This window comes from Gallus gallus, chromosome 4 (assembly GCF_016699485.2).
Source record: "Gallus gallus isolate bGalGal1 chromosome 4, bGalGal1.mat.broiler.GRCg7b, whole genome shotgun sequence".
In the NCBI taxonomy this organism is placed as follows: Eukaryota; Metazoa; Chordata; class Aves; order Galliformes; family Phasianidae; genus Gallus; species Gallus gallus.
This window is the reverse complement of record NC_052535.1, coordinates 46,049,112-46,076,289: the sequence shown is the minus strand read 5'-3', so window position 1 is coordinate 46,076,289 and position 27,178 is coordinate 46,049,112. Positions and strand designations below refer to the sequence as shown.

At 40.9% G+C, this 27,178-nt stretch overlaps 2 protein-coding genes across 16 annotated transcripts in view; one reads left to right on the top strand and one right to left on the bottom strand.

The window, feature by feature from the left end:
• On the bottom strand, positions 1-23,690 carry LOC422609 (1-acylglycerol-3-phosphate O-acyltransferase 9-like). 13 transcript variants are annotated; one of them, XM_046941231.1, is made up of 14 exons: positions 23,128-23,690; positions 22,865-23,028; positions 18,166-18,257; positions 11,644-11,716; positions 9,808-10,078; positions 8,602-8,676; positions 8,381-8,470; positions 7,383-7,476; positions 6,979-7,094; positions 5,384-5,439; positions 4,176-4,261; positions 2,956-3,084; positions 1,368-1,447; positions 1-902 (listed from the first exon to the last, which is right to left on the bottom strand). In XM_046941231.1, the coding sequence occupies exons 4-14, from the start codon at positions 11,681-11,683 to the stop codon at positions 821-823; spliced, it is 1,119 nt and encodes a 372-aa protein (XP_046797187.1). In that variant the 5' UTR covers positions 11,684-11,716; positions 18,166-18,257; positions 22,865-23,028; positions 23,128-23,690; the 3' UTR covers positions 1-820. The 13 variants fall into 13 exon arrangements, with proteins under 13 accessions (XP_046797187.1, XP_046797188.1, XP_046797185.1 ...); XM_046941232.1 differs by having other exon boundaries at positions 23,343-23,690; XM_046941229.1 differs by lacking the exon at positions 23,128-23,690 and adding an exon at positions 11,902-13,189 and having other exon boundaries at positions 22,841-22,977.
• The window catches only part of FAM175A (family with sequence similarity 175 member A), a 7,523-nt gene continuing 3,597 nt past the window's right edge, over positions 23,253-27,178 (top strand). The window contains exons 1-5 of one of the 3 annotated variants that reach the window (XM_040698968.2): positions 23,253-23,592; positions 24,453-24,543; positions 25,311-25,347; positions 25,927-25,993; positions 26,807-27,000. In XM_040698968.2, the coding sequence (XP_040554902.1) occupies positions 24,513-24,543; positions 25,311-25,347; positions 25,927-25,993; positions 26,807-27,000 (329 nt within the window). In that variant the 5' untranslated portion in view covers positions 23,253-23,592; positions 24,453-24,512. Of the gene's footprint in view, positions 23,593-23,659; positions 23,789-24,452; positions 24,544-25,310; positions 25,348-25,926; positions 25,994-26,806; positions 27,001-27,178 lie in introns of those variants that run through there. The other 2 variants (XM_025149647.3, NM_001031144.3) reach the window with 2 other exon arrangements.

Here is a 27,178-nt window from a genome sequence, read left to right as displayed (position 1 = left end):
TAGCAGAAGCCATGACATAGGTTGTCTTTAATTTGTGCAATGCATACAGACAGACACAGGAAGGGACGTAGGAAAATCAGAAGATAAAATATGAATTTTAAAATATATTTTTCCTTGCCACTGTCCTTGGCTTTCACCAACTAATCCCCATGTCACACAGGCAGGCACCTGGGACGAGTTGCCACGGCTGCTGTGCTGCTGTTGGTCAATGGGACAGTGGGAAACATCCTATCTGGCAATCACTTGTCTTGTGACATGGAGAGTAAAGTCAGCAAGCGCTTTTTCCTCCCTCTGACATCCAACACTTCATCCACATCTTGGAACTCTGAAAACATTACGGTGAACTGTCCAATGTCTTCTCACAGGGCAAGTGTATCTCTACAACAACACAGTGCCTGCAGCTCACAGGAAAATGGCTAAACAAGATGCTCATACAGGTTGCGAAGACATATGTTTTATTAGTAGTTCAGAAATCAACAGTTAAGTCTCTAAGTAACTCAAAGATTTCTTCAAAAAATGTGTTCTAATGAACCTAGGTAATTTTACTGCAGATTCTTCACATTCATCATTGAAGTGAATTTCACAAGAATCTCATAAATGTTCCTATTCTTAAACTGATATCCCTATTAAAGACAAAATACTATTTCTTCATGGCTTCTCTACTGTGTCACATGCAAAATATCTGACAGGGACAGCAGGAAAGAATGTGGATTTTAATATTTTAAAAAAGCCCATTTTCCATGAGGATAAGTCCAGTCAAATAAACAGGAGATAAAATAAATAACATTTAGTAAACATTTCCATTTCCCACAAACCCATTTTATGTCACTAGCTGGCAATACTTTTTCTGTTGCTCTTCCTTGAAAGACTCTTTGACTTGTTTTCTTTTCAGTCCTCCATCCCTGAAATATACAGATAAGGAAACAGCCTTCAGTTCATGTCGGAGTAAAGGTAGAAAAACGTTACAATATTTACACTGCTTAGCAAGAGCAACTTTCATCCTAGGTGCCGGCTTTTGCAATGCAACACTCAATGATTTGTTCTGCCAAGATCTATCACCCTATAAACAGCCTCCCTTTAATCTGATGTTTAACTAGCAAAGTATTTATTCTCACTGAATTCCACTTTCTGGCTGGAACTACCTGTCAGCTCTGTTTATCTTTTTATATTTTATTAGTCTACCTATGCTAGTAAAGCTGTCCACAGAATAAGGAAGTAGTGACTCACTCAGATTCTGTAAGGGTGAGGGGCTACAGCCAAAGCAAAGAAAACAAGGAAGAAGTTTTAAAAAGAATCCAGGCTTAAGTTTTAGATTACAAAGCACCTAAATATGTTTTTAACTCATCTTCAAAGGCATTGCCTCTTACCATGGAAGTACAGACATTCCTCCCTGAGCAGCAATGACAGCCTTGACTCTGTCAGCAAAGTGAACAGCATCTTCTTCTTCCTGAAAAAGATATCAGTGATTTGCTGTGCAGTTGAAACGTTTTCTCTACATCTCACTTAAAGAGACACCTTTTGTAAGAAACCAGACACTTCAGTTTATGACACAGATATACTTCAGATGCTCCTGAGGAATGCCACCTGGCAAGTCAGCATGCTGAGTTTGCCATCATCCGGTGCCAAGAGAACAAAGTGTGAGGCTCTATGCTTTCCATGGCAATTCAAAGTAACACGCAGAACAAGGTCACAGGTCTGGCCAGAGCCTGGGAACGTATGTGCACCCAGTACCTTGGCACCAGTCTAACTCCAGGAAGCTGGAACACACTGAAAGGATCACCTTGAAGGAGGTGAGGTGCCCTGAACAGAGCTGGGGCCAGACACCACAGTACCAGTGAATTTTCATGCGTCGGTGAGGGTCTGTTTGCTCCAACTGCAGAAGACACTCAAGATGCGGGCATTACAGTAGCCTGCCTTCCAAAACTAAGGCTGAGCAAAAGCTGGGGTAGGCAGTACCAGAATGGGCACTGCTGGAGTGAAAGTCCTGGCTCTCAGCTTCAGGTTGGTGCTCAGGGCAGTGGGCTGACACACCCACGTTATACAGCTTTCTCCGCTGTTTCCAGTGTCCCACACAATCTCATTATGCCAGAGAGAAAAGAAAATAACCACACAGAGAAATGTCTATAAAGTAACTGTCTTAAACTGGTCTGACTTGCAGGGAGCTAGTAATCAGTGATTCCGAAGCAGATAGAAACTAGCCAAATGAAAACTCTGGAAAGATTTATATAAGACTATCCACTTCCTGGAACTTGCTCACTAGGTAAGGAAAGGTGCTGTGTTCTCTAGTAAAAAAGATAACCTTCTGGACCCAAGATCCATCTACACTCTCCTACAGCTACTGCTATACCTTCTCAAGTCTATTAAAATTGAAGAACTTCTTTTTTTCTTATTTCTAAACAGATGGATGGCATATAAGCCTACGTGTTATAAACGTTTTGTACACCAGGTTAGCCAAGAATTTCAGTGAAGTTAGAGAGAGGATGCAAACCCATCTTTCAAAGTTTTGTAACTTTGTTTGGTTAAGTGTGCAGTTTTCCTTGCAGCAGGCATGTATGAGTGGTGACTATAATTGAGCTGTGCAGTTACAAGGGCTCTGAGATATCCACGCATAGCTAAGTGACTATGGTACAGGAAGTTTACAAGCTTCACAGAAATTAGCTTAATTTACGTAAAGAGCACACCACAGACCTTAGAGATGGAAATAATAAAACCAACATAATAAAATCAAATTACTTTCAGAGCAGCCCTCATATATTAGGATTGCTGTCATTATCCTAATAGGCTGCACATCCTGATTTACAATCTTTACTTAATTTTAGGAGTACAGTGTCAGTTTCTACTTTTTCCTGTTACACTGTCAATAAAGATTTGCTGACGTAATGACAATAGTAAGGCAGGCTTCCTCTTAGAAACCATTTATGAGCATTTCTAAAACACAGACAAAAGCATAAGTACCTCTTTGACCATTGGTGGCAGGTACCACACATTGCAGACAATAGCCCAGCTGGTCAACACATTAAAACTATAGGTCATCATGGAATACTTGGTGCTGTTCCAGAACGCATCTCCAAAGCGAGGGTCATACTGAAAGACAAGAATAAGCTAAAGGGCTCAAACTGCTATGTAGGCAGTACATCAAAGTGTACAACATACACACAGAAGGACAGGGGCAGAGGTAACAGCAATCAAAGATCTTCTAGAGATAAAAGAAGCACTTCAATGATGATACAGTAGAAGAGTAGGAAAAAATATGATGTCAGAAAGAACATGATGTCAGTTCTGAAGAAAGACAACCCAAAGGCACAGAACACCCTGTACATGCAGAGTAAGACCACTATATACAAGTGCAGCTGTGCTTAGTTCTGATCATATAGGCAGTCATTTTCTTTTTTGCCATGAAGTCATATAATGGCTTGTTACATGAGGGACAAATCTAATCATACCTCCTAGAAGTAATTATTATTAAGCTCCATGTTTTAACATTTGTTAAAAGTTAATACAAGTTAATCTGTGTACCCTGGCAGAAAAAAGGGTCAACAGTACCCAGGGGTGTATCAGACTCAGCACTGATAGTCGGTTGAGGGAATGGACTGCCTGCAGCAAGCTCTCCAGGGTAGTGATCATGGCACCAAGCTGCCAGAGCTCAAGAAGTATTTGGACAATGCTCTCAGACATTGGGTTTTAATGTGGGACAGGCCAGAATAGTGCCAGGGGCTGAGCTCAATGATCCTTGTGGGCCCCCCTCCAACTCAGGATATTCTGTAATTCTAAGAACCCTTAAAAGCAACACAGGACCCCAAACTAGGACAGACCCACTGAAACAAATCTTAACTATAACCAGATAGAGCTACTCAATATGTAAACATTTGTCATCTACAGATATGCTGATTTGAAAGGTTTACTTGATAATGCACACACTACTTGTAACAATTTCCATAAGGTTATGCAACGTTATAGCTTCAGGAAAAGGAAGTCATATATCTGGAGCCAGAATGACTTGGCTAAAGCTTACTAGAGAGTCTTGCAAGTGCCAATAGAATAATTCAATTACTAGTGCCTTTATCCATCAAGAGCCAGTAGCCCCAGAACAGAAAGACCAGGTAGAACTAAACAAACAGCACTGTACTTTTCAGGTTGTTCCCAAGCCATTCAGCAAAATCATTTTCCATACTTACCTTGATTGCTACTGGATGGATGGTCCCTCCTACTTCAAAGCTTCCCTTCTTGAACATCATAACTGACGTGTTGTTTATGCAGGTACCTGGCCAGAATGGAAACACATAAAAAGTTCAATCCATTCTGCAAAAATTATCAGCAAATACATCCTATGTTGCCTTAAAGAGAATGAAGTTGCTAGAAGAGAAAAAAATCTTTCATTCAGAAACATAATCCCATTATACTATGCACTAGGAGAGAGACTGAAGCAAAAGGGTTAATGTCCCAAACACTTGGTAGAAGTGTAAAAGGAGATCAGCACTTAACCAGATAAGGAGCAAGATAAGGAGTGGTTGGAGGAGGAAGGTCTTGTGAAGTCAGTTTGTGATAGTATGAAGATCTGTTGAATTACAACAGGAAAACTTAGTGGGAAAAGGAGAGATCTCACAAACTACACCTTCACACCAAAGAGGGTCAACTAGTAGTCATCTGGGTAGAGGGAGAGTGAGACCTCCTGAAGCCCCTCTGACTCACTCACTGAATAGTCTAGATCTCAAACTGCACTTGGGCAGGGGCAAGGCCTTGCCTCCATCAAAACGTTAGAGGGGGCCTGGCAACTACCTGAGACAACAGACTCATTTACAACTGCTGACTGAACCACTTCTTGGGGAGCAGGTCACAAGCATGTGAAAGGCCGAACGCTGCCAATTCAGGTATGCACCCACCACAGGAGGAACAACCTTAATTACACTGCAGGATCCAAGGGTGGTGATATCTCATTTTTTTTGTTTTATTCTTTCTCTCTCTGTCTCTGTCTCCCTCTCCCCCCTTTTCTTTCTCTCTCTTTCCAAGTCATATTAGAACATAAAGCAAGCCATACTATCATAGCTTATTACCAATAAGGTATAGATACTTAAATCTAAATATCACAGTGGGATACAAATGAATATTTAACTGATTGTTCGGTGTCATTTCACCTTAATTTACCCCAAATGATTCTTGAACTCTGTGATCTCCACACATTACCCAGAGTAGCTCAGTCAGGTTGTAACACACTAAACCAAATAAACTGTCATAAAATTCAGTTACATAGTAGAATCTCACTTTTAATACCTCACAAGAGCTCAGTAATTCTTCAACTAAAAACAAACACCTCAGTTTTAAAGATTAGACATGATAAAGCACATTCAGTGTAAAGTGAGCAAAGCAATATAGAGTTAATTCCTACCTTCTGGAAAAATTAGAATGGGTAATTTGGCCTTATCTGCAATGTGTTCTCTGATTCTGTGGAGAGAAAATAAAATTTCAGTGTACACTTCACTTTCACAGAAGACTCTCATATTTCCATGTGGTCAGGAATCTAAATGTGGATTATCTCTTACACAGAACAGGAAAAGTTCTTGCCTAATAGTTCTTTGACAGACAGTGGTCTCAGCAAGGATGTATACTAGTTTCAGGCCTTGAAGGTTTTCTCTTGCTAAATACATAAATAGATTTTTCACAAAAATTCTACATTCTCCTTTTATTTCACCGTTTGGACCCAATTAATAGAAAGCCTAATAATAATGATACGTGGCATGTAAAAATTGCTTTCTATTTATCTTTTATAGGTTCTAGTAATGAATAATGTTGATTTTTTGTTGACTGTTTTGCTTTTTTAATAAAGTGTATTCTATATTTTAAAGTTTTGTGTTGATGTATATACACAGATCAGTTTATATGCATCTAACGTTTCTCCATACCTAGATATGAGAAAGCTACCTTAATGCATTTTCTTCATTACTTAAAAACAACTGCTTTTAAGCAAATAATCCACTTAAGCAGATTACCGACACAAAATCTATCAGTTTTCAAGACACCTATCTGTCTTTCCTATGAATCAAGAACATACAGTTCCTCCGAACTCCACATAATAGAGCATAAACAAAACGTCAAATACCAAAAAAACAGAGATTTATCCAGTAAAGGGGCACCTTTTCCCTTTTCCAAGGACTAATTGCCATAAAGGCTTGTTTCGTGTTAGCTGCACTGCACCCTATTTCATGAAGATTTCAGATGACTAAGAGGACCTAAGACACCAATAAATTCCATAACGAGTCTATCATTTTCATGTCCTTATAAGTCTAATACACTGTCTCTGCCGGGAATAGTACTGCAGGCCTTTGGAGCAGCACAGGCAACAGGAACTGACACTTCTCCAAGATGCTCTTCCAGCTTCTAGCAGCTAGGTGGTACCGTGGTAATTTATTTCACCACAAACTTGTTTAATTCCTTCTGCAAACTACGGTGTGCAAGACAGTTGAGTACTGCGGATGTTTCTAACGAGCTGCAACTTCCTTCCTCAGATAGTCTATCAATCTCCACAAGCAAATAGGCAAGCCTGATGTTAATGTTTGCTATTGTCAGCTTCCCCTTCTCCTGTACTCACAGAAGACATAACCAGACTTCTGAAGCTCAGAGCTGATGGAAAAATGTGCAAGGGTAAAGTATGGTCTAGGAAACCGATATGCTGACAGAACTCTAACGTTGGTCCTGACATCCAGAATCATAAGCCTTGAAAATGAATGAGCAGGCATCTGCCTGTGGCAAGCAGCCTGATTGTGCCAGTGTGGAAATTCACAGAGGTTAGAGGACAAACAATCAAAAGCTCCAAACTGCAGTGCTACCGCCTGTATCTTCATTGTCAGAGTAGTTCCAAATCTTACAAACACCTACAGCTGCCTGCCAAGAAGAAATGCAGGGTCATAACACTCTCAGCTCACAATGGGATCTCACAATTACAAGACCTAATGAGAAAAGTAAGAAAAGCTCTCACTATCCTACCTTTTTCTCACCAGATGACGATCTTTCATTTCTGAACGTTCAAACAAAACATGTTGACTGGTTTGCATGCAAGATTTCTGAATCAGTCCCAGAAGCCCTCCATGTACCTGGCCAACCTGCAAGGCAAAAACTGAAATACTTATAAGGCAAAAATACACACGATTATTTAAATTGACTCAATTCTAACTAAAGATGCATCAACTTCTAAGCTTTTTCCATGAATTATACCAATTATTTTGGGCAAAAGTGTGCATACACTTAACTGTCTGAACAGAAGTTCCAAATAGGAGAATTTAAATGCTTGAAAATCCCACTCTCTCTGCCAATAACTTTATTCTCCCACCCAAAACCATATCTGTGAGTGCCTCAGTATTACCAATATTTACCAGCTGTCTTGCTCATACCAAGGAATAGCATCCATCACTAGCCAGGATTAGAACATCTAGTGGAGATGTGTGGTTGGCTACACAGATGCCTCCTTTCTGTGGTCTGTTTTCCCTGTAACAACAGCCGTGAGAGTAATTACTTCATGTTTATTCTTCAGACTGCAGACCCCACCAGGTCATCTATCTAGCAAATGTACGTCCACACAAAGATCCTTGGTGACAAAAACATACACTATACATACATTATCTGTAGATAGTGGAAGCACAAGAACACAAGACAATTTAAAATACAAGCATAACTCTAAGGCATGTTAAAACTTCTGGCTGTACATTACAGAAGCCATCTTTCCCCACACATTTGAAAATTCCTTCAGATTTCAGTAGTTTTGGTCAAAACCATTCTCCTTACGGCTTAGAATATGCATCATCACTAGAGAAGGCATTTCAACAGCATTCATTACCATTCTCAGAGGCATATATCAAGGACTACTCAAGCACTAAACTTTAACTCATAGATACTAAAAAGCATGGCTTTCTTTCCTTCCTAAATTATCAACAAAAATTATTTTGAGGGCCTCTGTTACATAAAATTTCACAACTAAGCAAGCAAGATATTAGAAATAGTTACTGAGTTACTGGAGAGGTGAATATGAAGGCTTAGGTTATCAAATTGGCTAATAGAGAAGCTGATGTTTTTGTGGTGATGTTTTTCTAGGCAATCATAACATGTTAATAGCAAACATAAAGGAAAATGTCTAAGTCCGTATTTAATGAAGAATACAGTACTACTCCAACACTGCATTCTCTGCAAATACCCAAGAGACAACACAGCAGAGCACAAAAACGTCTTGAAAGAAATCAAGACGGACAGAGTCTACATGATCTATACAAGTTCTACCAAGGCTGCAATTCAATATGAGTATCTGTGTATTAACGGAATAAAAACCCACTCTGAAACTTGAGATTCAGTACTATATGAAATGAATAATAGACAAGAGTAGGGTTGCACCACTCACCTGTTGTGGAATTGAACAAGACCACTCAGACATCGGACACCTAATGCAGCACATGTCAGCTGAACCTGGTTACTCAGCCAGTGTTTAACCCTGGAAGGGAAAGTCACCCCACAATTGTACACATCAACTCTCCAAATTCAAGTACATTTCAGTTCCAATACCCTAATTCAGCTCCTCAAAGAAATACAAGAAAAGTGAAAGAGGCCTCAGAAAACACCCACCTGCCATTTGGAAACTGTCCTACTACCGTAGTTGCTGAGACCAGCAAGAGGATGCTGAAGAAAGCCAAGAAGATGCTAAAAAGTAAAATAATCTTCATTAATTGGTAAGAATCAAATTTGGAAGAGAAAGCTGAAAGAGGAAGTCTTTTAACCCTTTGAATCTTTTCCAGGATGCTTCTATCCACCATAAATAGCATCAAACCATCAACACAAAGCAGTTAAAGCCAATGATATGAGCACAGGTTCTCATTCAATTAATCCTCCAGTAGAAAACTGTGCTTCTTGGAACCTATTTTACAAAAAGAACCACAACTTAATCTCTAGGCATCAAGTGAAGAATTCATTGTCTTCAAAGATGGTAAGTAATGATTATGTGATTTGTTAACATGGGTGAGATTTCTGAGTAGCAAAACAGAGAGCTACCATTAAGCTTTTTAAAATCTACTCATAAATTTCAGTAGTTATTTCTATTCCAAGCAATAAGTTACTCTACAACCATGAAAATGAGATGTTGTTGGCCACTAATGGCTTAGCAAAACAAACATTAAAGTTATTCCTACAAAAACAGTGTCTTCTACATAAATGGCTTCTACATAACTGGGTAGACACACAGGCACTTGTGCTCTGCTATGTGCTTAACTGCTACAAAATCCTCCTACATATTCAAAAAAGAGTAAGACGTTTTACAAGGTTCTGCTCCTTACTAGAATGTATTTATAGTTGTATCTGCCTGGTCAATGTGATAAAGGCTGGTTTTGCGTAAGAAAGCATTGAAATTTCTGTAAAGAAACACATTATGTGGGATGTCTGTTTCTTCCACGCAGCCCCGCACTGACAGAACACTGTCTTTGCTTCACATCCCAAGGGTTGAGCATAGAGTCTTCCTTTCTTCCTCACACAGGTAAAGCCCGACACTCTCAGCTGAAACAGCTTTTATTTCATGTAATGCAAAGATCTCCAGATCATTGCTATGATTTAAAAAACAAAATAGATGAATACACGTATTTGCATACTAATAAAACATACAGAACATAAGAAACACACATCTTGAGCTTTCTTTTTTCCCTCTGGAGATTTTTGGTGACAACCTGGAAAGCAAAGTCATGTCACAGTCTCATTTCTGCACTAGTCAATAACATATAATGTCACACTTTCTATTAAAAGTAATATGAAAAAAGCAATCCCAACAAATTACATTTGGCTCACCGAAAAGGCACCAGGAGACAGTACCGGATTAAGATCCCAATGATCCACACAGTGGTCAGTTGCCAGCTGACACGGTGAAAGTTGGCATTGGTTCTGCTGAGGAGATTCCAGGACAACAGCTCCTCAGAGGTGAACCGCTGTGTGACTTCATCTTCTGCAACTGCCTCGCATCCCTTCTTGGCAAAGTACATAACATCTGCAAGGTTGAAGTATCCCCTATGCTGGCCAGCAATCTCCTTTTCCATGGAGGTTTCCTCTCTCTGGATGATCCCTTTGTTTCAAGGGACAAATAGAAAAATAATGACAAAAAAAAACAAGCCAACATCATGAGGAAATGAGCCTTCCTTCCTACTCAGTAAAATTGACAACGTAGAGTCCAAAAAAAAATAAAATAACTATTCTTCTTAGGAATAGCTTTCCTTCTATTCTAAGAACCATCATTGCATTGGTATGCTTTGTGTATGTGCTAGCACTTAATTCCATAAGTTACTTCTCTAATCCTATGCCATATCGCACCACTAAATTATTGAAGGAGACAAGCATTCAGAATGAGCTGCAAATAAAACCCTGAGCACAACACCTACTTCACTGTCATTTATCAAACAATGTAAGTATACACAGCTCCAAATGTTGTCAGTGTACTGCTTAGATTACAGCTCTCTCCTCTTGCCTTGACTCAAAGCTGGGCACTGTTTATATTGTTGTTGATTTTGCTGCCGTTGTTTATTTTTCCTTTTTCCACAATATTTTCCCAGCTGTAACAAACACCTTCCTCTGGTATTTTTTCTTCAATCATCTCCTCCCCATTCTCTCTCCTGTAAGAGTCATCTCAGTACCAACAAAGATTAAAGCTTTAGATTTTCCTCGGAGTTACGCCCACCTTAAGCTAAATGCACAGTAGAGAAAGAATAAAAGCTAATTCATATTTCATATCTGTCAAACTAATGCCTCACGGAACAGCCACACCTATGATCATAGTGATGTTTGCTGAGGGCAGAGACCAGATTCATACCTGGCTGGTTACAATGACTAGAATTTCACTGAACCATATCAACTAATATTCGGGGTTTTTATTTTTATTTTTTAATTTTTAAATAAGGCTCATTTCAAGAGCCTTAATCAGCATACCATTAACTGTTCAGAATCAGAAAACTTCCTCCAGTTGCACTTTGATCAAACTTTCAATGTCCAGGAAATCATCAGGCTTGAAGGTCATTAGCTAATAAATCAGTCCATGTGACTAATGACTAAGAATGGCACTAGCCAGTTCCTTTGTGGAAAAGAAGAAAGGAAAAACAGATGTGAAAAAAGTTTACTCTCTCAAGTTCTGTCCCTATACCTAGAGAAAGTGCAAGAGGTGTCTGTGATCCACAGGGTAGCATAGCTGCTTTACTTGAGACTCAGTCTTTTGTATGCTAGGAGGTACAAGAAGCATGAGAAAACCAAAAATGACTAGCGTGTGGTGCCAACCTTAGTCACTCCTAATCTTGTAAATAGAGAGAACTGTTGGAGTCAGAAATACAAAACAGACATGAAGAGAGAGACTTCCCTCCTGGCTACCAGCAGTTCCTTTCTTTACCCACACTGGTTTCCTTTAATGCCTTTTATTCAGAAGGCTCCATCATTCACAGACATCTTTCTTATTATACGCATGAGGCCCCCTTTGCTGGTTTACAACATCAGCAGCTCAGCTCATTAACTCTTTATTTACCACTCCAGCTTTCCTACTTAATATCAGATGAAATTTATATATGTGCTCACTCTTTCCTGGCTAAGACATCACAGTAGCTGCCTTTATACCAGATGAACAGTGTCACTTTTGTTCAGCGATCTTACCGTTGGCGATTAAATTCTCAAGTGCCAGTGCCTTCTGCATTTTTATTCCCTTCTCAATCTGCAGGGTGGCCCACTGTTCTCAAAACAAGAAAAGTAGATGTTGATGGTTTTCATTTTCTCATTTCCAGGTACTCTGTAACCTCTTGACATGAATTGTCTGAGCCTCCTTTATTGAGGCCAGGACTCGGATTTTCAGTTTTCAAATTCAGCCTGAAGGCTGTCTCACACGCCTCCTATTTCGTTAGTTACATTGATTACCTGTAGTCATTATAATGAAAGATCATTTGGCTCAGTCATTTTCAGCAGTTTTTACTTTTCTTTAACCCTATTACTGAGCCATATTATGAGACCACGAGTCCCAAATTCTGTCTTCCCCAGTCAGCTTCAGGCAACAGAATGATGCAAACTAACATCACTGACGTGAGAAACATTCTGGGAAAAAAAAGACTTAAGAATGGATTTTTAAGAATAAAAGAGATGATGTCAGCCTTACAGCATTCATGCAGTTTGTATTAGCAGAATACAAAAGGGGGACTATTTCATATTCACAGCATTTCCAAAGTAGTAGTTGTGGTAATGAGCTTTTATCCTTCCCTGCCTTTTTGAAAAAAAAAATCAAAATTTCTTCTGCTTGTGCAGAATTTCCACTAAACTCAAGATTGACCATACCAATATGCCTACTTCTAAAGTGTTATGTTGGTACAAAATATTTGCATTATACATATACAGGCATATAAACTGTAGCCCTCAATTTCTATCAATATATATGTCCTAATAAAGAACTTCAGGTTCTTGTGCATGGGCTCTGATTGTTTTTTAAGGAATCAGTGACCCACTCAGCAAATGTCCTGACCTGACATTAACTTTTCCATCTACTATGGACAAGAGTCCTTCCTTCTATTCAGGGTAAGCTCTTGGTGAACAGTTTGTTTCTCGTCTTACTGGCATGCATAACCATTTAAGCAACATATAGTTTGACCATGAAGGGTTTTTATTACATTGCAGACCTATAAATTTGCATGTGCCATTAACTTTGACTAGATTTTTGCTATGCTTAAGTTTTGCATGGTTCCTAACAGCTCCTTCCTTAGCTACTGAAGTTAAACTCAATGACAAGACAGAGACAGCTTATCATGGCAGAATTAGGATGTCATAGTTACCTTTGGTTGACTTTTGCTACCAGCTTCTTGGAATAAAAAATAAAAAAAACACCCAAAGAAAAGCAACAAGGTAAATAGACACAGTGATGTGATACATTAAACTCTATTAAACCCATCTTACATAAGACCAAGGGAAAAAAATAAAACAAAACACAGACCTTTGCCTTATCAATACTAGAACATCTCATTAAAATACTGTGTAAATTTAAAATGTAGTAGTTGTTCCAGAACCACTTACTCCCTAAGAAAGCTGAACTGGTACATCAACCATCTCGAGCTGTGATAACACATGGTGAGTCATTCAGGAGTGGGAATCTAGGAGATATCAAAAAAACTACAGCCCACACACTGAGAAATGAAAGATACTCCACATGAACAAGAACATTCTGAAAAAAAAAAAAAAAAATCAAGGTAGACATGTGGAAAATTTAACCTGTACACATTCTGCTGCTGGTCCTCATCCCTTCCCCAGTATCCAAAGGTATGAGGGATGAGAAGAAAAAAGATGGAAGAAATAAATAAATCACCAAAGCTCAGCAAATAAAGCCTCTTCTCTTACTTTCTGCTTTCTTGTATTTTGTCTGTCACCCTTATCTTGCCCATCATGCACCTTCCTGAACAGTCATCTGCCAGTTGGCAAGCACCTCCAGAAGTCAGTTTGTCCTTACTGCCTTTGGAATATCTCAAGATGTCTACCTTTTGATTCCCAAGTAGAAAAAGGGTACAATCACTAAGTGACACACAAAAATATATTAACTACTTCAGTGAGCAAGATAAGTCAAAAACTGAACAAACACTGAAGAAATTGACACGTAAAGCATAATATCCTGCCTCACTGCAGAGAGAAATAGTGGGACAAAAGCAATGCTCTGTAATTAAGGAGGCAACAAAGGCAGAGGACAAGGCAGATGAGGGAGGGCTTCCAGTAGAGGAATGGTTACACATTAGCCTGGAAAACTGCATCCACAAAATTTCAGCTGGTGGAGAGCAGGCACGTTTTGTCTTCTGACACAACAACTGGGAAGCATCCTATGAAAGCACCGGGCAATGGATATGAGCAGCAGAAGAGTAACACGTTTTCACAGAACAGACAGTTAAGTTGTAGAGGTCATTGCCCAGAACATATTGCTAAAGATCAACTGAAACGGGTTCAAGGAACATTAAGGCACAGACAAAAACCATCATGGGATACACAACACAAAGTCACCTCTCATAACACGGATCAGCACAAGAGGTGGAAGCAGCGGGTAGCAGGGAGAGCATTCTGAGCAATAAAGCTGTGCATTCATGCAACTCTTAGGCTTTTCATCAAGCACATAAGCTGTTTCCTGTCAAAGCCAGGACTAGGTTAAACTTTTGGACTGATACAGCAGCGTAGTTACTATCTTCTCCAGCATTCTGTGACATCCGTATGCTTAATTTGTTTTTGAAATGTGAAATAAGGCTTTTTGATTGCCTTTGTTTTGTACAGTATTGAGACAGAACTGCCTGTCTGGTCTTTGTTGCAAAACTGTAATGAAAGGCTGTTCTAAATAGCTTACAAAACCACAGATGTTGTAACTGACACAGAATTGAAGAGCTGAATGGAGTAACTTAATTCCAAAGTTTGCTGAGTGAATGACAACTCAGATACCGTGCTTTCCTCACACCCACTTCCCAAGTGATGAGGACACAAAAAGTCCAAACATCCCTCAGGTGATCCCACCTGAAGTATGAAGATTCAGCTCCTTGGCTCCAAGAGCCCATGCGAGGTGCCATATAATTACCTTCTGAACAAAATTAGCATCCATAATACTATGTTATACTAATTCCTCTCTTCATAGTACATAACATTACAAACTATATGATACCAAACGCTAACTTTTTAAATCTCATTTCTTCTGTTTTTCTTCTCCTTTTAAGTACAGGTCAGCGTGTTGTTCAGTATTCCTTTTTCTGTATTGTGTAATAATTCATTTTTATCTCTTTGTCCTTCTTTTTCCATGTTTTACTATCTCTCTTTTCCAGTGACCTCTCAAAAGCTTTTTTCTAATCACTGACCAAACCAGGTTTTTCAGTCCTCTTCTTAACTTTGTCCCCATGAGTGACAAAGGCACAGTGTTTACCTTGGTGAAATTACTCCATGTAAAGTTTTCTGAGGTAATTACCAAAAGGCCAATGGGTTTTTAGTGTCAGCTAAAATCACCGTCTATGATGAAGCACCAATGTGTTTTCCATCAGGCCATCCTAGCTAGCCTCATTTTCCCTCTTCTTACTTTTGGAAAAGATTTGTCCTGTTTCAAACAAACAAATATCTAGATTCCTTGCTGGAAAAGAAGCAAAGGACAAATTCAAGTATTTCTGTACATAAATTCCATCTTGCTCATTTATCAGTCACCGTTCTCATTGCTAAAACACTTCAGTGAAGCTGGAAATCAAAAAGAGGCACTTCATCAAAGGCCAACGTTACCCGTTCCTTATGAACAAGTTTTGCAAACCTGAGAGGCAAGCAAGTTCAGTAAGGGCTATGGATATCCTTTCTTTGCAAATGCAGTATTGGAAAAAAAAAAGCATTTGGTCTTAAAACCCAATTTTCACATCTACTCTTTTATTTTTCTCAAATTCAGAAAACTCGGAGGAAAGCAAAACATGTTTTTCTTCTGCCTCCACATTCGTGCATTCATTTAAAGTTGTACAAAGCAAATATAGACTGCTCTTGGAACTTTTCTATTCATTTTGCGGGACTGCATAACAGACTAAATCAAATGCATAACAACAGATAATCCAGTCAGCATCCAAGGTTGGATTTCTTGTAAAAATATCAATTAAGTGTTACATACTGCCTAAAGAGCAGATATTGCTGAGATACTGTTGCCATCACGCCTATATACGACTCTAAGGATTTTTGGAGTAGCTACATGACAAGGCATCCTATTTCCCCACTCAAGCCAGCAACAATAACAGAGAACAGTCTTTCTGCATCACCTTGCTAGCAAGAACTCAAACAATGTCACAGCTAGAAACAGGTTGATATTTCAATAGGTTATCAGTGCCAAGTTGCTCATGTCTTGAACTGTGTGCAAGTCTGCTGCTTGATATGATCTCCAGGGCTTTCAGAAGAGGCCCAGAAAGTGTAAGCAAAGGCCTTAGTCCAGCATTTCCCAATACTGCTCTCACTTCTGCAGAGCAAAGTGAGTCGTAGCACAAGCAAAAGGGACCCAATTTACCCTCCATCCTTTCCCCATTTCCCACCAAGATGCATCTTTGCTACTCTCGTGGCGTAAGAAGCCTTTTGCACAATACCTCAGCCTAAAAACAGCCAAAACTAATCAGAATATAAAAACAGACTAAATATTTGTTAATTTGCTTTCAATACAGTCAGGGATCAACTTTCAACCGAACAACAAAATCAAAAAATGCCTACGTAGAATCAGCCTGAACTGCAGTACACTGTGATGTGCTCTGTTATTGGCTGCTGCAGAATTGGGCAACTATACAGAAGAGATCAGATCACAGAACTATTGACTTGCTACTTTTTTCCTCTGATAAGACAGATGAAAAAAGTATACATATATATATATATACACATTTTGAAGGCAAGATTATTGCACTTGTAAATTTCAGACAATTAAAAAAAAAAAAATTAATGCACTTTCCAAAGAGAAAAGCTTTCTTCCTACAGAAAGCAACTGCACAATGGGTCAAATTTCCTTTGAAACTGGGAAAAGCAAGGAGGAGGTGGGAGGTAGGAAAGCAAAAAGAAAAACAAACAAAAACCCACAACAAATATTTAAATATTTATCTGTCAACTGCAGCAGCAAAGCTGTCAACTGAACACTTGAGGCTCTCACAAGCCTCTTACTCAGATAGCGATAAGAGTTTCATCAGCATTCCACTGGCTGATAAAGTAAAGTATCACACATAAAAGCAAGTATTACATAGTGCCATGGTAGCTGGTCATATCCCATTGATGTCTATTTCCAAAAACAGCTGGTAACACCTACAGATCGTAGCCACATTCACTACGCTAAATGATGTTTAAACAGCTGAAGATAGTCCCTGCAAAGAGTTCTTAATCACTAGTAAAAAAAGAGACAGAGGAATTCTAATAAGACAGAAATTGTAGAGAATTGGCAGGGCAGGAGAGATGTAGTATTAATTATATCACATTGCCATGTGATGTGTTTAATGTGATGAACTGACAGCACCTACTTTTGGCCATTAATGGGCATAAAAACATCAGACCTGAAAAAAAAACCCATGGAATCCTGGCTTATCAAAACCCAAAAGAAACTTTCACAATTATCAGCAGAATCAGGATCTTAGCCATGACCTGTTCACTTCTGGAGAAGTGCACTTTCAGGGGGTGGCATTTCTCAAGTCTTGCAGAACAGAAGTTGTGACTGCTGGATCACACAGAATTATAAATGGAATAGAAACAAGTGCAGTCTGTATTCTTACCTAGAACCTCATTCCTGCAATATGACTGAAACAACCAAACCAAATCCATTAAACTTACATACTTCTCAAATACATTTTTTTGTCATTTACAACTTCTCATAACTTAGCGCATCATTTTAATTATATTTGATTTCCCAAAGTATAGCATAAACTATTGTAACCAGCTTGAACTAGAAGAAACGCATCATGGAATCTACTTTAACAGGAGAAAAGCTCAACCTGATACTGAGCTATAACCCAACACTTAACTAAATATCATTAAAGGCATCATTCAAAGCAACCATCATGTAAGTCAAAAGTGGGGAAAAAAAAAAAAAATCCCACCAAAAATCAATCAAACAAACAAACCACCCCTGCCCCCCCAAAAAACCCAACGCCCTGTATCCAAAAGTCTCAAAATTAATGGAAACCTTCCTGATGGCTTTTATGGCATTAATTCAAATGAACAGGTTTGTTTTTAAATTAAAAATGTCCTGTAGAAAACACATACCTTTTAATGTAATTCTCAACTTACCTCCAATGTTTTTATTACAATTTTCACATAGACATGAGAAATCCCCAACGACACTCTAAACATTGAAGGCAACAGAACTAGCACTACGAATGCAGTCAGCCAAATTAACAAAGTTTTGCCCTCTGCAAGGCTATAGCCCTGTCTACTTTCTTCCATGCTTGCTCCTTTACAACATCAACCTGCTGACTTTCTTAGAATATTTGCTCATCTGCTGTGGAGAACCAGGCAAGCTTCAAGAGACAGAGGCAAACAAAGGCTACACATTCTATAAGCCAAAGCTACTCCTAGGAGAGAGCTGATGCACTCTAAATCTGCCACCAGAGATGCTCTCAATGATAGCACAATTTTTTACCCCTTCTCCCGCCCTAGCTCCACCCACTTCCATATAATTGATAAGCATTTACTCACCAGATATAACACAGGGTAGAAGAATATATGTCTGGTAATGAGGTGCTGTCAAATGAACTTGTCAATACATCAAATAGTTTACCCAAGGTGTCCTGCCAATAAATCATAACACAAAATCAAGCAGGTGTGGTTTTCAAATCATCTAAAATGTTCTCTTCTAAAAAAAATGTAAGGCACATAAAGAACTTCTCCAAATGAAGTCCGGTCAAATTATTATCTTCCTTGGTCAGACTTTCTACCTCACATTGAGATGACTGCCTCGTTTCAGTATTTCACCACAAGAACCAAACTGAAGCGTTAGGCTTAAGTCAGCTACTTGTTGTTTGTTTGTTTTAATACCTCTGCGATATAGATGCAAATTGCAGCAGGCAGGAATCAGCATCAGAAGCAAATAAAACCTGCTCCCTCTTGCTCTACAAGAAATAAGCCAAATTGTATCACAGGGTTACAAAATGCACTGCGGTGAAGAAACAAGTCACATATCTTTGCAGGAATGCAAACATGTTAGATAAGGAGATTTCACCTTCTATCCTATGAAACAGCAATAATTTAGTATAGCATTTTTAGGAAAGACCCATTTCAGCCCCTAATTCCAACCCCTTGCCTGGCCTTCTATATGCATCAGAGAAAGAATAGAAGTAACTGTGTCCCTAGAACCTATGGGGAGCCCACCAGCTCCTCTTTAAACCTTACCACAGAATAAATCAATTGACTTTGGTGGAATGACTACTCCGGGCACGACTTCCAAAGCAGTTACGTGTGGGTCCATGAAAGATCATTCCTTTGCAGGTGGTCACAATCGCAGGCTTGTATAAATGCATGGGCTGTCCATTTGAAACTTCCCCAACCCCAGGTGCCATGGTCTGGTTTGTGTGGTGGAGCAGCCTCACCCCACGCACGCTGGATTCTTCAGGAAAGAATGCAGAAGCACTCTAGAAAATGTGACCCATATGCTCCAATCACAAATAGAAACACAAGAATCAGAGTGCGCTGCACACCACTAAGTCCTCCAGTTCATACCGTGCACCCAGGGACCAACAAGCAGGCTCCTTGTTACAAGCTCATGATACCATCGCATGCTTCACATGCCATACGAGTCAAGTAACCTTTTGTGTCCTCAGATTTGCTGCCAGATGCCAGACTTCAGGTCCTCATAACACCATTGCACCTTCTTCCACAATCTAACTTTTGTCTTCTTGCCCTCATTATTACCTGCCTCTGATAATCTATTTCTGAGCACGTTACATCTTCTGGAAAACACTGTTGGTTTATATTTTTATGGTTTTTGCTTTCCTGTTGCTCTTTCTCTCAATGGCAACTATAAGCCCCTGACTTGGCCATGCAACCAGTCCTGCCCTGTGCACCATTACCCACGGTTCCCAACCCATCTCACCAAAAGTTAGAGGTTGTTCTAGGCTTTTCTAGGAACAATATTTCTCTGTTAGAAAAACAGTTCTGTCTGCTCGTTCCTCTTCAGCTACCACCCCTTATATTCTCATTTCTGGCCTCTTCCTACAGCTGCGTGTCCTGCTAACACGTGGCCACACAAGGCAGGGGGTTGTGGATGATAGGATGCTGATCCTCAGGCACAATGCAGCACATCTGAGAGCTGCCTTCAGCTTCAGTGCAGGGGATTGGCATGCACACCAGCTGGGTGCTATAACCTGTGGGCGGGAGGGTGGAGGTAGTTTCTGGGACCTGACTTGAGTCAGGAAAGGTGGGCCAAATTAAATATCAATAGCCCGTCAGGACATAACAGTGAGGTGTAGCAACAGTCATAATTGGCAATAAGCCTAGGCATAGGCAAGAGGGACCCTTCTTAAAAGGAGAGAGACAGATTTCCCTACCCTGCACAGAGGAAGTAGAATTTTCCTCTTCTGAGTGAGGGAGACTTGTTTTCCACCCTACGAGAATTTATTATCTGCACTTCCTCCCTAGTCTTTATCAAGTCATATTCCCCCAAATCAGAACAATAATGCAAACAGACAGTTTAACTCTTCCCTTCCACCTTCTGAAAAGACAGAGCACCCAAAGCCCTCCCAGGCTCACCCCTCCACCCTGATGAATGACAGGACTGCAGCCCTTTGTTAGCCATAATTTTCCTGACAAACCATTCAGCCCAAGACCTCTGAGGCTTCCTCAGGGCTGCCATGACAGCTTCCACAGGCACATCCCAAAAAACAGCAGAACACATAGCAAAGTTATGCCTGCTAAGAAGTACCACTGAGAGAGGGAACAAAAAAAGTGTGTGTAGGGGGGATGCTGAGAGTCTATCACTCTTCATCCACCATGTCACATTTGCCATATAGCAACAGAAAATTCCAACTTTTTTGCCAATTGCACAGGCAAACAAATCCTTGTTGTGGCCACAGAACAAATACCTCCATCGTGACTTAACAGTCTGAGAGGTTATTTATGACAGGAACAAGTATTCTGAACCTTCTTCTTGCTAGTATCAGCATATTCTGACATGACGCAGATGCTTATGAGCTGTTTTTAATCCAGACAAATGGCTTTTGGATGCCCAATGAAACTGGGAGACATTTGTATTCCATGAGAAATGGTCATTATGCCACAACGGTGTCAACCACCCACTCTTGGCTCAGTCCTTGAGGTCATTCTACTCATTTGTTATTGTTAGGCAACGCTTTTTGGTTGCCTTAGGGAACTGCAACTATGACCCGTTCATTTTTCTACTGTGCGGAAAAGCAAACATAGCACCGACTATTACCAGTTTGAACAACAGTATTAAAAATAGAGAAAGGCCCTCTTGGTTTTTGATTAAACTTTTCTGATGTTTCAACCTCACGTTGTGCAGACTCCTCACCTGGTTGCTAAACAAGAGTGAAATTATCTCTGACAGCTTTGGTCTGCTTTTTATAAAGACTGAAGTTTGTACTTCACTTGTGAGAGATCTCCACATCACCGGAACAACTTTAAAGATCACCCATTCTATGGTGAGCAATTTCAGTCTGAATATTCATATATGGAAATCACACTGTTCTCATGCAATGAAGTGCAAATATCCACACTTCTGCAACCATACTCTAACTGACATATCTCTGCTGTTCTTTAGGTCAGCACAGATCTCACCTGTGTCACAAAATAGGTCTGTGTCTACACATGACCACAGAGGATTTGTGCTACTTATAGGTTATCTCTGCCTGTCAACAGTTGAATCATGGGGTTGAAGGGGTATGTTTAAGCACTGTATTACTCATTAGGATGACTGTAACATGTTTAGCTCTGAGCACGCTAGCATTATGGTTTCCTCAGAAGATAAATTCAGTCATTACAAAACCTTAATCACCATATCAGGATACATCTTTATATCACAAAATCTGGGAGTCCACTGTAAGATCTGCCTACATTTGTTTAACTCAGCAGTGTACAGATACCCGTCAGGCGATTAGGTGTCAGGTGGCTTTCAATACACATTTGTCAATACGCATCTTGGAGATGATTTGCATATCATTAATCAGAGAATCATGGAATCATTAAGGCTAGGAAAGACCTCTCAGATCACCTAGTCCAAACACACACCCAACCACCCCACCGTGCCCAGTAACCATGACCCTCAGTGCCACGTCTCCACAGTTGTTGAACACCTCCAGGAACGGTGACTCCACCACCTCCCTGGGCAGCCTGTGCCAGTGCCTCACTGCTCTTTCAGAGAATAGATGTTTCCAAATATCCAACTGGAACCTCCCCTCATACAACTTAAAGCCTTTACCTTTCATTCTATCCCTGCTACCTGGGAAAAGAGGCCAAATCCCACCTCATTGCAACTGTCTTTCAGGGAGTTGCAGAGAGCAATAAGGTCTCCCCTGAGCCTCCTCTCCTCCAGACTGAACAATCCTAACTCACTCATCTGCTCCTTGTAAGACTTGTGCTCCAGATCCTGCCCTTCTCTGGACGCGATGAATACAGAATAGTTTGCCCAACATTTCTCACACTGATTAAATGCATAAAGCGCCCTCACTGCTCTTGTTTAGAAGTGGCTGCAATCACAGTACAAGGAATTTGGGGGCAATTTCTGAAAGATGCCGGAATTCATGTTCATTTTCACCATTTTCTCCACAAACAGCTATGTAAGCTGGTCACATCCTTATACTCTTGCTGCCTTTCACCAAGGCAACATAATCCATGTCACTGTTTGTTTCAATACATCACTTCAGCTGCATGGTGTTTATTACGCATTCATCCAGTGACCTGTGGCCTGGATTGCAAGAAATGCCTGATAGCTATTTCTCATTCATCCTCTCAATCATTTTGCATCACCTGCAGAATTTGTTATCCCCCTGTTCATTTATAAGCTTGTTGAGGGAGGGAAAACAAAACAAAACAAAACAAAAAACTTAGCCAGTTCTTCTCTTCACTGTGAGAACAGGTAAGAAGTGCAATGATTCTCCTCTTCTGAGTATTAGTATCATTTGCATGCATTTAAATATATTTAAATAATTTTATTTAAATCTAAGTATGCCAGAAATAGCCATTCTTCCTCTAAGCTTTGCTGACAGGTTTAAAGGGAAAAGAAAATGCACTGAAGACATTAATTTCTAATGAAAGATAGAATACATAAAAACACACGTGACACCCCCAAATTGGTGGAAACTGCCCTTGAGAGAATGCAGGTGCATAAATATTATGCAAAAACTCATTTTTTTTTACTTACACAAAGAGCAAATAACAAGCTTACACGTAGTCCTGATGAGAGACAAAATCAAGCATGTCCTTTCCTGAAATGAAGAAACCATGGTGGCCTTTACAGCAGATCTCCACCTCATTTCTGAGAACGCTGTAACTTCCACCTCTCCCTTCCTCAGGTGGTTTTTAGAGCTGCGTTCTGATCAGGAACACCTGCTAAAAACGCAGGGGAAAAGATAACATTACTGCAAATATTAAAGAGAATATGACTATTAAAACAAGTCAAAACAGAAACTGCACAAACTTAGTTCACACCATGAGGAGTGGTGCAGTGTGCTTTTGTCAGCTCCATGCCAGGACACATGTTGAGGTGGAATGACACAAGCTTCCCACTCTTCAGTCAGGAATATAGTCTGCTCTGCCCACACTCCCAGCAGGATGACCCAAGCAGTTCTGTTTCAGTGCTGGTTTGATGCTTTAACTTAATGTCTAGTCCAGACAGGACATCTCGGTTTGCTCCCAGGCCCCACCTGCTAAACTGCCTTCCTCAACAATGGTATTGTTTCTCCTTTAAAGGAGGAATTCACACTTGGGAATTACTTGATTTCTTAGAACCGCAGAATCATTTGAGTTGGAAGGGACCGTTACAGGCCATCTAGTCCAACTCCCCTGCAACGAACAGGCGTCCCTCATCCAGTCATTACAGTGGGAAGGTGAAGGGATGGGCGGTAGAAACACGCCACCTCAGAGAGGGTGACGCCGACCGACCACCGGCCGCAGGCAAGGCAAAGCACGGGACAGGACGGACGGGTCGGGCCGAGCCCTGCCCTGCCACCGGCGACCGCTGGGGGCTCCCGCCGCCGCGGCGCGGCCCGCCATTGTAGGGGGCATGGAGGGCGAGAGCACGTCGGCTCTGCTCTCGGGCTTCGTCTTCGGCGCCCTCGCCTTCCAGCACCTCAGCACCGACTCGGACACGGTGCGTGCCGCGGGCGGGACGGGGGCGGGCGAGAGGCGGCCGGGCGGGGCGGCCGCTGTGCACGCGCGCGGGCAGCGCTCAGCCGCCATGTCGCAGCCCGCAGCCGCCGGCCTGCCCACGCCCGGAGCTGGCGGTGCCGCTGCCGTGACGGCGGGCAGAGCCCGGGGCCGCGGGCGGCGCGTCCCTGCCGGCGGGGATGCCCCGCCGACGGCGATGCGAGGCGCGGCGGCGTCCCCACGCAGGGCCGCGCCTCGCCCGTCCCCGCGGCCTTTCGGCAGGGTTCCCGCTGCTATTTCGGCTGCTTTCGCTGCGAACAGCGCCGGAAAGTTGCTTTTTGTTTCCTATCAGAAGCTAGGAGGAAGCGGCAAGAGGCGATGCGGTGCTGCGGCAGCCATAGCGCCTCTGTCAGGGGCTGATAAAAGTTGTGGGCTCGGAAGCAGACGACAGCACATGGGCAGCCGCACACCGCGCCTTCTCTCACGAACGCCTGAGAACACAGCCCAACTTTTTGCTTTACGTGCTTGCCTGAATTTAAAAATGAAGGAGAACCTGCTCTGTTGAAAAGATCTATGCACTTCTCTCCCCCACAGGTGTTTACTTACTGTTATGACCAAACTCCTGTTAGATGTCACTTAACGTGACCTCTTGTTCTCTCCCCAAAAAGGAAGGCTTTCTCCTTGGAGATGTGAAAGGTGAGGCCAAGAACAGCATCACCGACTCACAGATGGACGACGTGGAAGTGGTTTATACGATCGGTCAGTGCATCCTCATTTCTCATAGCAAGCTTGCTGCCAGGACAGCTGTGACTGCATGCAACTGCCAGATCCTAGGCTGCCCATTCGTGTCTAACTGGGCACGCAGAGCTTATTTGTTCCTTCAGAACACAGTCAATACAGAAAAAAAGTTCACTACTGAACCCAGAGTCTGAGGAAACCGTGGTGCTATTGATCACGCTACTCAAGTTCTTAGGCACAATGAGTTGCTCCAAACTTTGTGGGGGTTTTTTGGTTGCTTTGATTGTTTTATTTGCTTGATTTTAGAAGACTTGTAACAATGAAAGTTGTGGAGGCAATGGGTAAAAGGACTCTGAATACCATCCCTTATCCTCTTTTTGCTGGTAGAGAGTTACCCCGGTCTTCTCACGTACCCCGTTCTCCAGCCTTATTGCCCTGCCTTGCAGCATCTGTGCTTTGCTGCAATGTAACCGAAGCTACCATTCTGATTCTGTATTGTATTCTAATTCTGTACTCAACAGAAGGAAGGGAAAAATTAAGTGACAATTTTGATCTTCCGCTTAACAAAAATGTATCAAAAATAGGTAACTTATAGAAGCAGTTCCCCTTTACATTTGGAAAGAAAACTGGGTTAGGTTTCTTAAAGATTTCCTTTAATTAGATAATAGTTTGATACAAAGATGTAACATTAAAGTTCTTCCTCTTCCTTATAATAATTCTCATGACAGCATACAGAAAAATGTACATCTTGAGCTGCCAGATCAAGTAATATTGCTTTCTCATTTCAGATATACAGAAGCATATTCCATGCTACCAGCTGTTCAGGTGAGAAAATTTTAAGATGCAGAAGTTAATATTAAACCTAATTTTAACTCAACAAATGTTTAAACTTGTAATACATGTCTGAGAAAATCACCAAGATGCAATAATAGATGCAACGTCATCTCTGTAGAATTACAGATGCTAAAAGCCTTGTTCTTCCTATGTTAGTTCCACGCATATTGCTTGTATCTCTTTATATAAAGTAGAAATGTGGCACACCACACCCTAGTGAGTTGTGGAACTGTATGAACTGCAGAACGGTGTCAGTCTGCTGCTGCAAAAAAACAACATTACTTTTCTAAAATAGCATATCCTGACCCCTCACCCAATCAGAAAATAGAAACACAGGGTCCTGAGTGGGGCAAAAGGAACACCTGGTAGTTCTGCATCAGGAGTCATTTCACAGATGGATGTATCAAGTTCTGTTGTAAATAGGAACACAGCCATGCAGATTTACATCCTGATGAGAGGAAAATCACAACACGATTTCCCTCTGCAACCTTTCTGCAAATTAATAGATACAGACATCGCCAGAAAGGCACTTTACAGAAGTCCTAATTGTCTTAATTTTTTTTTTTTTAGCTTTTATAATTCTGCAGGAGAACTGAATGAACCAGCCCTGAAGAAAATACTGTCAGGCCGTAAGAAGGTATTTTCAAATCTAACATGTGCCCAGGGACTATCCCAACTTCTGGGGGTTGTTCTGTTTGGTTGTATTTTTTTTTCCACATCTACTCCAACATACTGCTTGTCAAGACAATCTCCTCCCCTGCCCCCCAAAAAAATACTACTACTAATTTAGGTTATCTTCAACTAAGGTTTGCCACAACACTGGAATAGGCCCCCCAGGGAGGTGGTTGAGTCACCATCCCTGAACACGTTTAGAAACCATCTGGATATGGAGCTCAAGGACATGATTTAAGAGGGTTGTTAGGGTAGTATGGTTAGGTTGAAGTCAGACTTGATGATCTTTAAGATCTTTTCCAACCTGAGCAACTGTATGATTCTGTGGTTCTAACTTCATTCTTCTATTTTTCCTAAGTGAACTGTTTCAACATCCAAAAATCAATTACACTGATTTCTAGACTGAGATCAGTTGAGGTCAACTTTCAGTTCACTCCCTCGGTTAAGCAGAAGCAAGTTCACATACTGTCTTCTCTAGAGAAGAACATTTCTCAAGGGGAAAGTAGAAGCTGAAAAGCAGCAAGTGGCTAAGTAGCCGAACTACCTTTGCAGACTTGAGCATAACCACAGAAAACTGTCTGTCAAGAACAAGAGATGTTGTCATACTAGAAAATAGTCTCAGGCATTCCAGGCATTTAAAGTTAAGTATCTACTTAAATACGTACACAGAACCATTTAGATCAATGCCTTTGTATTGAACCTCCCACTTTGTTCCATTATGGAATATACAGACATTGTAGTTTAAGAGCAGTACTGATAAACTTTGTTCTGTTTGCAGAGTGTAATAGGATGGTACAAATTCAGACGCAACACAGACCAGATCATGACATTCCGGGAAAGACTTCTGCATAAGAATTTGCAGTCACACCTATCAAACCAAGGCCTTGTATTCCTTCTATTAACTTCCAGTGTGATGACAGAAAGCTGTTCAACTTACAGGCTAGAACATGCCTTACACCGGCCACAAGAAGGGTAACCAGTCTGTTTTCTAGTTTTAACAAAGCCATTAAATAACCTATTTGATTTGACTCTTGCTATTTTCATGGGTGTAATTGAGTTACTATTAGGACTAGCTTATTTTAATTACAGCTTTTGATAGGCTTCATGAAGCTATTGAGACAGGCTGCTAAGCAGCCAGGTTTAACAGGGA

Bases quoted from the DNA above. Each gene is read 5' to 3' on its own strand.
- LOC422609 (XM_420568.7), bottom strand. From the start codon at position 17,913: ATGGAAGAAAGTAGACAGGGCTATAGCCTTGCAGAGGGCAAAACTTTG. The intron at 8,677-9,807 runs GTGAGCCAAATG...TTTACTTTTTAG, and splicing joins TGTCTCCTGGTGCCTTTTCG to CATCTTCTTGGCTTTCTTCA. The intron at 903-1,367 runs GTAAGAGGCAAT...TGTATATTTCAG, and splicing joins GGAATGTCTGTACTTCCATG to GGATGGAGGACTGAAAAGAA.